The sequence below is a fragment of the Rana temporaria genome, chromosome 4 (assembly GCF_905171775.1).
Source record: "Rana temporaria chromosome 4, aRanTem1.1, whole genome shotgun sequence".
Classification (NCBI taxonomy): Eukaryota; Metazoa; Chordata; class Amphibia; order Anura; family Ranidae; genus Rana; species Rana temporaria.
In genome coordinates, this window is record NC_053492.1 from 265702062 (window position 1) to 265716838 (window position 14777).

A 14777-nucleotide genomic window follows, 5' to 3' on the forward strand; every position below is an offset into this window, starting at 1 on the left:
AAGTGATAATGAAGTCAAAGGTTATTTTTTAAATAAAATAAAAAACATGATATAATTACCTGCTCTGTGCTCTTATTTTGTGGCCCCTTGCCGGCACTGTCTGCCCCTTCTTTCTGCTCCCATAAAAAAAACTGTGTGCTATGGGGGCACCTGTGTGGGCGTGCTCCCAAGCCGGGCTGTATGCGTTACCCGGTTCCCTTCTCACAAGACTTTACCAACAGCAGCAGGAGCCTATGGTTCCTGCTGCACTTCGTGAATCCAGAAAGAGAGGAGAGCAGGGCTGCCAGCAGGGACAGTGCTAGATCGTGAAAGGTGTCAGGTAAGTGTTTGAGGGCAAGGAAGTAGTGGGGTGTGTTTTACCTTAATTTAAGAAATGCATTAGCTAAAGCTAAAAACACCCAGACTTTAAAACCACATTAAAGACCTAATTTCTGTGTAGGGATGAGTACTTTTATGTACAAATTTAGGAATGTTTTAATTGCTCTTTAGCATGAAATATTTTGTTTTCGTTTTACTGGCCCTTTAAAATGTATATTTAAAATAAGCAGCAGTTTACTTCTGATCATACATATTCATGTATTAAAAAAACATTTAGTAAAACATTTACACCTTCTTTTTGTTGTTTTTTTTTTACCTATTTTGACTCTTCCTCTCTCAGGACCTTCCCCCATTACAAGGATGTTTGCTGGCTTCTGCAAAACATAAAATCGATTTAATTAAGCTAATGAATCTCTTTATTGTCCCTTTTTAAACTTACATTTATGATTTCATAGAAATATAATTCAGTCTTAGCAAGGTTAACCCTTTTGATTTTAAATGACCAGATCAATTTTTAAAATGCTGGTATGTGTCTGTTTACTTAGCATTATACTTTTAGCCGTTTTAAAAAGTTTTAACAGGGTATACAAGGTTTTAATTTGATATTTACTACTAAAACGGCATGCATAATGTCATTATACTTTTAGGAATGTGAAAACATGCATTAACGTATACATTTATTTTAATAGCTTTATGATGTATTACACTGGTATACTGGTTAAGAAACAAGTGTGCAGCTCAGTTTTTAAAGCTCTGTCTTTTTCCTCTTGCCATGAAATGGCTATAAACAATTACATAATTAAATATAACACTAAGCACATCATTTATAATTAATTACATTTGTTATTTATTAAATCATGCCACATTAATTCTTCAATAGGGGTTCTAGACTGGGGACAAGTAAGCTTTTATAAATTACTGTATTTAAAAAACAAACTTTTTTTATATTACTATTCAAAGTTGTATCTTAAAATGCGCTGTAGGGAGACAAGGGCCAAAGAACAGGAGGCAGTGGATTTTTTTCACAACACTTTCAGTGATCACCATGACTGATTGGTCAAACCAGGTGCTGGAAGTGAGCATACATTTGAAAGCATACTAATTCTTTGAAAAAAAAAAAAAGGATTTATGTACTTCTACTATAGAATTCTTTCTTGAAGTTCATTGAGGAGCACATGATCCAGGAGGCATTTAGGTTACAATGCCATCTACAAGAGGATTTGGACACTGACAAACAAAATATAAATCGAATCTGACCCGCTAAATAACCCATCCTAGTCCTAGCATGTTTTACAACAAAGCAGTGCCAAAAACAAAGTAAACTTAAAGGGGTGTGACATCTCTCTCAATAATTGCCAAGAAAATGATTTTATGGAGAGTACAAAGATCATATTGTTTTCTTTCTTTTCCATTGAGGGACATAGGATTCAGACTTTTGGGTTGTTCAAAAGAAGTCCAATAAAGAGGTGGGCAACATGGCAAAAGAACTGCCAAAAGCCCAACTATAAATAACCTCAATAAAAAGGAACAGCAGCGCGGGATCCTTGTTAGCAAGTTAAAAGAAATGTATTGCACAAATAAAAATAGCACACTTACATATTAGGTTCTTGACAATTAGCATTGGATAGGTGGAAACACAATAGGAAGGCTTGCGATTATGACCAAGAAGGTGTGAACCTTTGAAATGCATTACCGCCCCTGCCCCACCCCAGTTCCTCCTACAGCATGCAGGGGTTGCTACAAGGCAGGGAATAGTAGCGAAGAATGCTGGACGCTGGCAGCTCTCTAACAGCTGTCAAACCAGGCTTCCTTTATGCTGGCTCAGCTATCACAGCTGCTGACATTCGCAAGCCTTCCTATAGTGTTCTACCTATCCAAATGCGAATTGTCAAGAACCTAATATGTAACAGTGCTATTTTACTTTTAACTTGCTAACGAGGATCCCTCTGCTGTTTCTTTATGTTGTTTTAGCTCTTTGGATCTTACCAAATCTTTTGCTGCCAGTTTTAGGATTTCCATTGCACGGCCATTGGTCTACAACTGCATCCCATGGACATCTTGATTGAGGCCATTGAGGGCTGGAACTTGCGCGCTGGACTGATCTGTTTTTACTTTGTACAACTATAAATAACCTGGGGACTGCCTGTAGCTCAAAGAGCTGCCTGGAGGTCCTTACAGACAAGGCTGGTGTCAGAAGAGGTCAAAACATCCATCTGGTGGAAGGTGTGAACAGAAGACCTGGCAGTCTTGCAAATATGGAAAACAGTTGCCTAATTCTAAAAGGCCAGAGAAGCACTGACAGATTTATAAGTAAATAGGGCTAAAAAATGCACAAATGTATCAACAAATGTGATATTAAGTGAATAAAATATAATAAAAAAATATATAAAAAAGCAGCAGCTTAATGTGGGATAACACAACAAACAGATACAAATTGGAAAAGCTGCACTAAAAATAGTCCCAATTGATGTAAATGAGTCATTGATTGATAGGATAGATAAGCTAGTCCCGTATAAGAGGATCATATGAGAAAATCCTTCTCTCAGTGCCACCACTGTGATTCACAGCAATTCAGTGCACTGCCACCTTAAGAAAAACTTGCTTACCAGATAGCAAGCAAAACAGGAGTATTGCTATAGCCCAGCCAAGGCCTTTAACTTGCACAGATGCTCGTTTGGAATGTTGGTCCCAGGATGGATTGCTGCACAAAGCCTCACACACTTAGCAAACACTGTGGAATCCGTTCACGTCCCATTCAAAAGTGGACCCAGAAAGAAAACTTGCCATAGTGTAATATTATCTCACTTTATTAGCTAAGAAAAAGTATTGCACTTACATAGATATGTTTTAAATTTGCATGGTTAAAGAGCTGGCCGGCTAAAAACAAACAAGCGCCCGTCCTCCGGGTTACAAACAGTGTGGTCATACAGTGACGTTGTCTTGTTGTTTGAGCTTTATGGATCTTCCCGGAATTTTTTGCTGCGAGCTTCAGGATCACCGTTGCACGGCCATTGGTCTACAACTGCATCCAGTGGATATCTTGATTGAGGCCATTGAGAGCTGGAACTTGTGCGCTGGACTGATCTGTTTTCACTTTGTACAACTATAAATAACATGGGGACTGCCTGCAGCTCAAAGAGCTGCCTGAAGGTCCTTACAGACAAAGCTGGTGTCAGAAGAGGTCAAAATATGCATCCGTTTGAAGGTGTGAACAGAAGACCAGGTGGCAGTCTTGCAAATCTGGAAAACAGTTGTCTAATGCCAAAATGCCGGAAAAGCACTGACAGATTTAGAAGTGTGTGCCTGGACAGAAGAAGGTTTAAGTCAGAGAAATCGTGAAACAGGAAGCTTGTTTCTTTGCGAAGACCATCACGGATGACTAAGAAAGAGTCAATCTTTCTCAAGGAGTCAGTGGCTGTGATAAAGACACACATAGCTTCCACAACATCAAGACAACATAGGGAAATCTTCTGTCAAATAGATGAATGTGCCATGTTCTGGCTAAGATAAGGGGCAAATACCAATTTAGAAAGGAAGGCCTTAATACCACATTGTCCTTGTGTAAGTCCAGGCTGCTAGTTTAAACACATGTCTTGCAGAGGTATAGCTAGTAAAGCGGGTACAATTTTCTCAGTAGAGAAAAAGCATCCATCCTCCTAAGAAACTAGTAACAAATGGAGGCATGCTGGCAGTAGGAGGGGTTATACCAGACTAGTCAATGTTTTCTTACTTGCCAGTGTCTAAATCTTCTTGTAAGTAGCAGTATTAGGCCTCTTGCACACTTAACTGATGTAGGAGAATCAGACATTCCGGGCAGAAAAAAAATGTGAGGATGGGCTGTTTGTGAGTATACGCACACTAGCAGGAAGGGTGGCATTTGTACCTATTTGCGAGTATTTGCACACATTTGCAGGTATACAGACAAAAACACTGACCGATTTGATTTTACTGATCAATATAGAGAGCATGTTTACGTGCCAGTGTGACTGCATGTCAATATTTTTTTTTAAACTGAGCATTTTCAGACAGCAGTGTGCAAAAGGCCTAAACGAAATGTCGCTGAATCATATGTCCTTCGATTAGCAACAAAGAAACACACTTTGACTGAAGTCCTCCACTACCCGTGTTAGAATCCATGAGGGATTTACATGGAAAGCTCAAAACTTTCCTGATGCACATTACCACTCACATAACCACTCATAAGCTGTATCCTAATTTCTGGGTGAAGCATCCTTGCTTCACCACTCTGAATGAGAAGAAAGAACATAAGTATCCCCCTGCCCCAACAAGCACATTTTCACATTTTGTAGTATGACAACCTCAAATGTTTTGTTCATTCATGTACACAAAATAGCACACAATGTTTTAAATAAGCTTAAGTGCAGGAATTACCTTCAGAAGTTACAACATTAGTTGATTGGAGGGCACTTGTGTGCAAATAAAATGTCTCATGATCTTAAAAAAAAATTTAGGCTGGGTTCAGACATGCTGAGGCTGCGGTTTACAGCAGGGGGTCTGGTGCATCTCTGTTCTCTGATTTAGGTGGAAACAGATCTGAATTTCCACCTGACTTTGCACCTGATTCAGAGCCAAAGACGCACAGGACCCTTTCCAAATCCAAACCGCAGGCCGCTCAGGGAGTGTGTGAATCGGCTCCATTGAGAGCCGGTCACACTCTCCTGTCATGCGAATTGGCTGCGGAGAAACCCACATCTAATTCATATAAGTGTGAACCTAGCCTTAAGGTTCACATCTATGCATTTTGCAGTGCATTTTCAGTTTTCCAGAAATGCACTACACAGTCCATTTAACACGATTAAACAGGTGTGTGATTATATGAGTGAGCGCTTCAAACAGACAAAAAAAGCAGCTTGCACAAAGTAAGGTAATTAGCCAACCCTGTATGCAGATATAGAAATTATACATACATATAATAGAGCATATAAATTAAATGCTGGAATTTATAATCATTAAATTCAACCGGGAACAATTAACATAAACAATGCATGTAATGAGGGATAATCACCACTAGGTGGCAACCATCCTTAAAAAGTGCAAACTAATGCAAAGATGCATATTAATCTTCCTTCTAAAAAAATGCTAACAGTGAAAACAAAATCCCAAAAATATGTGCAGAGATAAACATCAATCTTCCTCCTTAAAAAAAAGTGCTAATAGTGCAAACAAAGTCACAGAATTAAGTGCAAGGGTGAATATAAATCTTCCACCTTAACCACTTGCTTACTGGGCACTTCTCCTTTCTACGAAGGCCAATTTTCAGCTTTCAGCGGTGTCACCTGAATGACAATTGCGTGGTCATGAAACAGTCTACCCATATTACATATTTATAACGTTTTTCACACAAATAGAGTTTTCTTTTGCTGGTATTAAATCACCACTGGGTTTTTTTTTTTTTTTTTGCTAAACAAACAAAACAAAAAACAGAAAAGCTTGAAAAAAATAATAAAAAAAAGTTTTCAGTTTGTTTTAACATTTTGTAAACAAGTAATTTGTGTCCTTCATTGATGAGCTCTAAAGAGGATGCACTGATGGGCACTCATAGGCTGCACTGATAGGCTGAACTGATAGGCAATGATAAGGCAGCACTGATAGGTGGCACTGGTGGGCACTGATAGATGGCACTGATGATGAGGCACTAAAGGGCACTGATAGGTGGCACAGGTTAGCAGCAGTGGTTGTCACTGTGTGGGACCGATGCCCCGTTTACACAAGCCGGTAATCGTCTAATTTTTTAACAGTGCAAAGAAAAAAAGGCCCATTATCGGCTTCTGTTTACATCATGTGATCAGCTGTCATTGGCTGATCAGCCCTTTACTCTGATCGAGCCCCAAGGACTCTGATCACAAAGCGCGCCTCCCACGTGCCGCAAGGGGCACATGGGCAGCATGAGCATGTCCATGTAGCCATCTTTCAGCTATACTGTGAGCACTAAGTGGTTAATAAATGCATTATTAAATGCATGATCAGTGTGCATAAGTGCAGAAATAATCCACATTGTCACCAGCAGTTCACCTTACCACTACCTCTGCAATGCACTCACCAGATAGATGCAATGTACACACATCCAATCCATATATTGTCCGATGATCATCAGACTTCAACAGCTCAGATGCCGGAGATCCTTTCTCTGCATATAAAGCTCACACCATGAAGCGCACACAGAAAAAATATACAGTGTAGCATATTTTATTAAAATAAAACCAATAGCACATAAAATAAACAATCCACGTGAAATTTTTTTAAAAATGCAATAAACCCCCCCCCCCCCCCCCCCCGATGCCGGCGATCCGACTGCAGACCCGGTAGCAGAACGCCAGCATGTACTGACCCCACCCAACACATTTTGTGCGCATACACATCTTCAGGGGATCCACCTCTGGGAGATATATATTCATCTCTGCATTTATGTTTGGTATTTTGTTTGCACTGTTAACATTATTTTAGGAGGAAGATTGATATGCATCTTTGCATTTGTTTGCACTATCAGCACTTTTTAAGGATGGTTGCCATCTAGTGGTGATTATCCCTCATTACATGCATTGATTACTTAGGTTAAAGGGCTCCACTCCACAGTTTTAAAATGTTAACCCTCCCCAAGATTCTATATAAAATACAAATGTTACCGATTTCACTACCGGAAACTTACTTTAAAATATTAAAAAAGTTATTAAGTAGGTTTATATGGCGGAATAAAAAACAGCGTATAAGCATGGCAATTTTAACAAGAGACAAGTCACACGGTGGTCTGGGGGTACCAGACATCAACACATATTATATGACCATTCACATGGCACGGGTGGTTGATTGGGTTAAAGAAAATAAAGAGAAAATGTGGGTTAAATTGGAAAGCAGCTTAAATAATTCAAGGTTAGGGGAGGAGATTTGGATTCCGGCACAATTTAGACAGTTAAAAGAGTACACGCACATGATTACACGGACATCAATGTTAATATGGGATAGGGTACACAAAAAGGAAAAATGGGAATATAATTCCCCATTAATTCCACTATATGATACTAATTATTTTGCACCGGGGAAAGTAAGTCTGTTTGGTAGTTGGATAAAAATAAACGACGCAAAACTAAGGGATATACTAAAAGACGGTAACATTTGTACTTATCAGGAACTAGAAAAAAACAAAGAAATGTTTGAGCTGAATAGGTGGCGATATTTACAGCTGAAACATTTCGTGGAATCCCTCCCTCATCCGATTAGGCCAGAGGGAAATTTGCTCCCACTAGAGCGTCTGTGTTCAGCGCCGAACAAAAGGGGCGGGATTTCCCCGATCTATAAAATATTGACGGGATTAAAAAATCTGGGGCCACCTTTGTATATTAAAAAATGGGATGAGGAGCTGGCAACAGGTGAAATGGAGAAAGAGGTTGGGAAAATATTAAAGATGGCGCATATTACATCAACCAATTGTGGGTTGACGGAAATTAATTTCAAATGTCTATCACGATGGTACATAACCCCGGATATTGCACACCACTATCAAAGGGAGACCTCAAAAAAATTTTTTGGCAGGGTCAAAACCTCATTTGTTTTTAATACACTTGAGATTAGTTCATAGGCTCATCTTCCAATACACGACACTGACCTTAACCATTTAACGACCAGCCGCCGCAGTTGTTCTGTGGCAGGTTGGCTCCCCTGCGTGAATCACCCTCCTTGTACGTCAGCTCACACAGGCAAAGTTGTGGGCGGTAAACCAGGCGGATCCCCATTCTGACAGATGACATAACAGAGATCTACTGTTCCCATTCATCGGGAACAGTGATCTCAGTCATGTCCCAGGCAGCCCATCCCCCTTCCATTTTAGAACACCTAGGGGACACAGTGTCATTTTTACATTGATTAGTGCATTTTTTAGCACTGATCAATGTAATAATGTCACTCGTCCCCAAAAAGTGTAATTCGGGGTCAGATTTGTCCTCCGCAATGTCGTGTCCCGCTAAAAATCGCAGATCTCTGCCATTACCAGTAAAAACAATAAAAATATATAAAAGTCCCTAAATCTATCCCATAGTTTGTAGATGCGATAACTTTTGTGCAAAACAATTAATATACGCCTATTGTGATTTTTTTTACCAAAAGTATGTAGAAGAATAATATACTGTATATCGGCCTAAACTGATGAATAAATTAGTTTTTTTGTATTATTTTTTTTGGATATGTACTACAGCAAAAAAATTATATATATATTTTTTTTAAATTGTCGCTTTTTGTTTGTTTATAGTGCAAACATTTTTAACTGAATCAGCTTCCTGTTATTTTTTTTTTTTGTCAAAGCTTAATTGAACAAGCTAAAGTTAGAAGCTAGAAGCCGATTGGTGACCAGGCACAGCTTTTGCACTCTACAGTTTTAGTAAATCAACTGTAGAAACATTCTATAAACGCCCACATCATTCATTCACAGGAATCTCTGAAAGCATAAACTACATGCCCTATCCACCACGAAGCAGATGGACTTGTCATATCCATAAACTGCGAGGCTCATAATTCATTCACATTGCCTACAGCTCAGGAACAGTTTGCCAGTACAGGGGTATGGGCAGAGAGCTCTAGGCAGTGTGTGCAAGAGTCTGACATTGGACATCAGTAGATCACAAGTGCAGTAATCTACAGGCTCCTATCAAAATGTCATGTATGCCACCAGTGTTAATTTCATTAACGAAAATGTTTTAGCCCTGGTTCACACTGGGTACGATTTGGAACGATTTGAGATGCGATTTGACATGTCAAATCGCATCTCAAATCGGCGGCAATGGCACTGTCCTAATCAGTGCGACGCCGCATCTGCGATTTCAAAAAGTAGTTCCTGTACTACTTTTTGCGATTTCGGGCCGCGATTTACATTAAATTGCGGCTGAAATCGCGGCAAAATCGTGGCAAAATCGCAGCCGCGAAATCGCGGTAAAATCGCACATTTTACCGCAATTTTGAATTCGCAGCAGTGTGAACCTAGGCTAAGTCAAAGTTTTTGTCAGAAACATTTTTATAGTGCTGAAAACCGAATAAAAAAGTACAGCACATTTTTGTCCCCTGACAAAAACTATGATGAAAATCAATTCATTTTTTTCGTTAACAAACGAAAACAAAAACTAAAATGTGAAGGAGAGACATTTACCCTTGTGAACTTCAGGTTTCTTTCACACCACATGTGTGTCTGCTTTCTGTTCTCACTGAGCCTGGGCTATGAGCGTCAGGACAGCACATTCCCCTGGAGGTTAAAACAGGCAGTGAGGAAATGCGATATCACCTCCTCACTGCCAGTGACCTGAGCATGGATCACTTTTCAGTGGAGTGACATTGACTGCTGTGTTCACACTGGTATGATGTTGTTTGGCTGCAGTGGTAGTGCACTCAGTTTTCTGGCATGTTACTCCTGGCACTAGTTTCAGTGCGAAACGCGTCAGCAGTTGGGTTTTGTTTTATTTTGCTGTGACTTGTAGTGCTGTCCTTCTTTCAATAAAGGCTACAATTTGTTCAGAGTGCGGCTGTCCAGAGACAATTTTTGTTCCTGCTTTGCTAAGTGCATTGCCTGCACCTGAGTTGTCTGCAGCGGTGGATGTTCATCTGGGTTCCCACCTGGAGCGGCTATTCCATTTTCTGAAGGCGCACCAAAAGTCCTGTATGCAGCAGCTTTAGTGCGCTTTTAGAAAACCCTACAAAAACGTGCAACAAATAGTAGTCTATGGGACTGCGGCTATAACCAGGAGAACATTCAGGAAAACTGCGAGTACACCACCACTGTGTTTAAACCACAGCACTGTGCCTTACAGGCCTCCTTAGATCATCCAGAGCAGCTAAATCTGTATCTGTGAGTTTGTTCAAACCTTAATATCATTTATGATTACGTATTTAAATTTTTTACTTAGGAGTATATAATACTGAAACGTGACGTCGAGGCGGTATCCGAGCGCGCACGCATAGCCACGCACTTCCGGTCTCACTGGTTGATGGACAACTAGCGGTGGAACGCACGCTAGTGGACCAGGACGCGGCCATCTCTTATCTTGTCTTACTATCCCCACCACCTACAGCCTCAGTGCCGGGAACGGGCATCAGCAACAGTAAGAGGCCATTTGGCATTGTAATTTTAACTTTTGTATATTAAATGGTTTTACACTATGGTGGTATCTCTTCTCCTTTCTTGGTACACCATTTGCTGCAATCGCTGACATTGGAATCCAATGAGACCCTGCTGATCCTCATTTAAAACAAGCCTGATTGACCATATTTTAAGTAATCTGGTCAACACCGTGTGGTAAGGAGCCATCCATTATTATTCTGGTGACCTATAGGTGAAGGCGGATCACTTCTTTCTCGCACTTTGGCTATTTTGAAGATTCACAAGCACTTTAGCATTTGCACTTTTCCCTGCGATTTGGGATTGGATTATTTGCATTTTGCACCTGGACTTGATACAACACTGGATCCATTTTGCACTTAACTATTTATTTGCTGGACATTCTTTTAAAATTTTTCTTTTTTTTTTTCTTTTTGTATATATTTTATTTATTTTCCACGGCATTTGGCACTATTGTACTTATAGAGTTTAGACTATAATCTGTTTGGTTTTTCACATAGATTTGGGCACACAGTTACACTGTGTACTACTCAAACGCACATTGTGACACGCATCCACTATTTTGATATAGCGCCCCTCACCTCACTACACAGTATATAATAAGTTTGGAAATTCTAGAGAAATACCGTACTTGAGCCTAGGTTCACACTGCTGCGAATTCAAAATCGCGGTAAAATGCACGATTTTACCGCGATTTAGCAGTCGCGATTTTGCCGCGATTTGCCGCGATTTCGGCCGCAATTTAATGTAAATCGCGGCCCGAAATCGCAAAAAGTAGTACAGGAACTACTTTTTGAAATCGCAGATGCGGCGTCGCACTGATTAGGACAGTGCCATTGCCGACAATTGCCGCCGATTTGAGATGCGATTTGACATGTCAAATCGCATCTCAAATCGTTCCAAATCGTACCCAGTGTGAACCAGGGCTAAATAATGCATTACAATTTAACTAAACCCATTCGATTTTAGTTGACTAAAATGTACTGCAGATTCACTCGACTAAATACGACTAAAACAAAAACACCAGATGACTAAGATGGAACTAACACTATTAGTTTTAAAACTAATAAATGGCAAGACTAAAACTAATAATGGCATTTTAGATCTAGTATAAGTTCCATCTTAGTCATCTGGTGTTTTCGTTTTAGTCGTATTTAGTCGAGTGAATCTGCAGTACATTTTAGTCAACTAAAATCGAATGGGTTTAGTTAAATTGTAATGCATTATTTAAGTACGGTATTTTAGTCAAAAGACTAAAACTAATAATAGCATTTTAGTCAAAAGACTAAAACTAAAAATCTAAATTTGCTACCACAATCAACACTGTATGCAACCTCATGGAATTATCATTTATTTTTTTTACAATTTACATTTTTATTGCATTCCAAGAGTAGATCTATCGCTATACTTTGGACACGCTAACACTGGACCTACAGGTCCCAGATCCTGCAGCTACACAGTAGACTGACGCCACTCTGCCCGCCCCTGCTTACCTCTTGTACAATCACAGAAGACTGTATGAACCCATTCACAAAAAAAGTAGAACTGTAAATTGAAAATAAATAAAATAAGCTCACAAGGTAGCATACACCTCATTGAAACTAAAGTCTAAGTTAACCTTTTCCAGAAAATAGCCTATGTAGTCAGTATGCAGCAGTAAAACATAAAAAAAAACTGTACAGCTGTTAAAGGCCTTCATTAATTTTATTGTCATAACCGTAGACCGTTTAGGCACCCCAAGAAACCAGGCTGAAAACCTCCCAGTTAGAAACATCACATTCTGTCTTGCTGTTACGACACGAAAACTGTTGGTTTTGAATCCTGTAATGCTAGGAGTGAGAAGCCAATAGCTTTCATGTCCTATAAATAAAGCAGGATCTAAAGATTGCTAAGGAGTTTTTGGGCCAGGTTTCCAGGGAGGGCCCAAATGGCCTACAGGTATGACAATAAAATGAATGACATTTTATCAAAGCTGCAAAGTTTATTCTACTGGGCCCCCTTGAATGCATAGGCTATTTGCTGGAAAACGTGAACCTAACCTTTGAAGGCAAGCACATATTGAATAGTGAATTTTTCCTGGAGTTCTTCTTTAAAGTATTGACCTCTTTCCAGTAGGATGAGATACCTGAACAGGTTCAAAATATATGGAACATGGTATCTATCTATGTGTGCATTACACCTCCAACACAGTTTGCTCACTGAATAGAGAGAATGTAAAATGTTAGGACTACCAATGCATATGCATATTTCTTATATGTTGTATAAATAGCATGTTATCTGCTTGGGTCCCTTTCAAGTTCACTTTGAGATCTGCTCCTAAATGCTCATTAACGCTCAATCGTTCAATAATTTCCAGCTATTACAAGAAATTCACAAATTTATAGCACTGCTTGTAAAAAAAAATCATACTATGAAAGGACAAGGCAAGTGTCTACTTAAAGTAAAACTATAAGCAACATTTTTTTTTTTCATTTTGGATAGAGGAAGGGAGTGTTATATCCCCTGTAAGGTTTATTTTTTCCATCTTTGTCCCATTGCGGAGCTATCCCTTCATCTCCTGTACCATAGCCAAAAAGGAAGCAAGTAGAAATTCCTACTAATAAACCCCCCAGGTCCCCATTGGAATATTTCCCCTCTATTATTTTTCTTAGGACAACCCAAAATTTGGGATTTTCTTTTACTTTCAATGATAATGGTAAACAGGACAAACAGAGGGTGTAACTTTCCCTAACAGAGGCACAGACTGCAATTAAACCTGACAGAGGTTCTAATCACTCTCCACTCTATCCAAAGCAACAACAACAAAAAAAAGATTTTGCATTTAGTTATACTTTAATTTTAAATACAAAAAGTAAGAAGAAAAAGTGTTCATGTAAGAAAAGCAATATTGGTTTTTGACATGTCATTTTACATATTTTTTTTTTTATTACTCCAAAATAGTTTCCTTTACTGTAAAATCCCAGTGGCAACCGAGAACACAGCCTCATGATACTGCCCAGCTAAAAAACATGGGTCTCCATGGGAACAAAAGCATCTACACAGAGTTCTTATGTATAACTTGCCATTGTCAAAATATTAGACTGCAAAATCCCTGCAGAAATGTTTTTTTCTAATTTACTGTAAACCTTGAAAGAAATATCTTTTATAGTGGGTGGGAGAACAGAGCCCAATAAACAATGTTACTGCAAGATAAATCATTACCATCTCAATAACTTTGTATTGAGAGGAATTTTGACTTGCCTGCAAATTCCATATCTTTGAGTAGAGTACAGCACACAAAGTATTCACATATGCTGGGTTATAAGATTATATCTTCATGTGATTGGACACTGGCAAATCTTTAGAGGATAGGCCCCCTGAGTGCCACTCCCATAAGCCTACCCTTCTCTGCGAATCTTCAGTTTGGTAGCGAGCAATGAAGAGTAATCAAGCAATATAAGTCAAGGTGGCTTGTGTCCTGTACTATACTCAAAGATATGGGCAGCCACAAATGACCCCCCCCCCCGACACTCAGGGCCGATCCTGGGCAGATGCCCAGGGTGTACCGCGCCCAGGTGCCGCAACTGCCGAAAAGGAGGGGCGCAGCTGCCGAAGCTGTGGCAATCACTTACTGTTACATTCAGCAACAGCGCCACCCTGACTCCCTAAATTCTCTTATTGCACTTTCCGCTGGCCTCTCGGCTGCCTGATTCACTGGTTGCTAGACTCGCCTGGCATCTAGCAACAAGTGATGTCACATCATGAAGCAAGGCCCCCAGCAATCAGAGCGGAGGAGGAATTTCTCCTTCATGCCTGGTCAATTTTGGCTCCACCCACCTCCTCTATCTTCTCCAGGCAACGCGACCCACAGCCTGAGGGAAGGAAGGGAGCATGCCTGAAGAGCTGAGAGTGAGCTGTTCACCTGCACCAGCACCTGCCTGAGGTGAAGCAGCCTGTGTTAATGTTCTGGAGCTCATCTAAAGGCACTACTTGTATAATTGTGGTTAAGGTGTTAAATTAATTATTTCATGATAGATATGCGGGAGATATCATTGCTAACCTTCTAAAAATGCTCTTTACCTGTCTGTAATGCTGACCCATGGGTCTGAATGCTTTCTAAGCCAGAGCCTTTATGCACATCAGAAAAGTCAAATTGATGATGCTTCCCTTTCTATGCACACACACACAATCATACATAGACAGGAGCGTTGGGGGGAAATCGCACCATATTTCTGTTCAAATTGCAACGATCCTTTGTAGTGAGATTTGCGCCCATTCATTTTGTATTGATGCAAATCGCACTGCAAAGTATCAGTTTCGGGAGCATTTTTACAAGTATGAGTATCCTTAGTTTCCACAAAGTCCT

The 14777-nt window shown here is 39.8% G+C and overlaps 1 protein-coding gene across 4 annotated transcripts in view; it reads right to left on the bottom strand.

Annotated features, from left to right (window-relative positions):
- CDK19 (cyclin dependent kinase 19) overlaps nt 1–14777 on the bottom strand; it is a 251856-nt gene that overhangs the window by 106951 nt on the left and 130128 nt on the right. For all 4 annotated transcript variants that reach the window (XM_040350239.1, XM_040350240.1, XM_040350242.1 and 1 more), the window contains one exon: nt 635–692. In XM_040350239.1, the coding sequence (XP_040206173.1) occupies nt 635–692 (58 nt within the window). The remainder of the gene's footprint in view (nt 1–634; nt 693–14777) is intronic.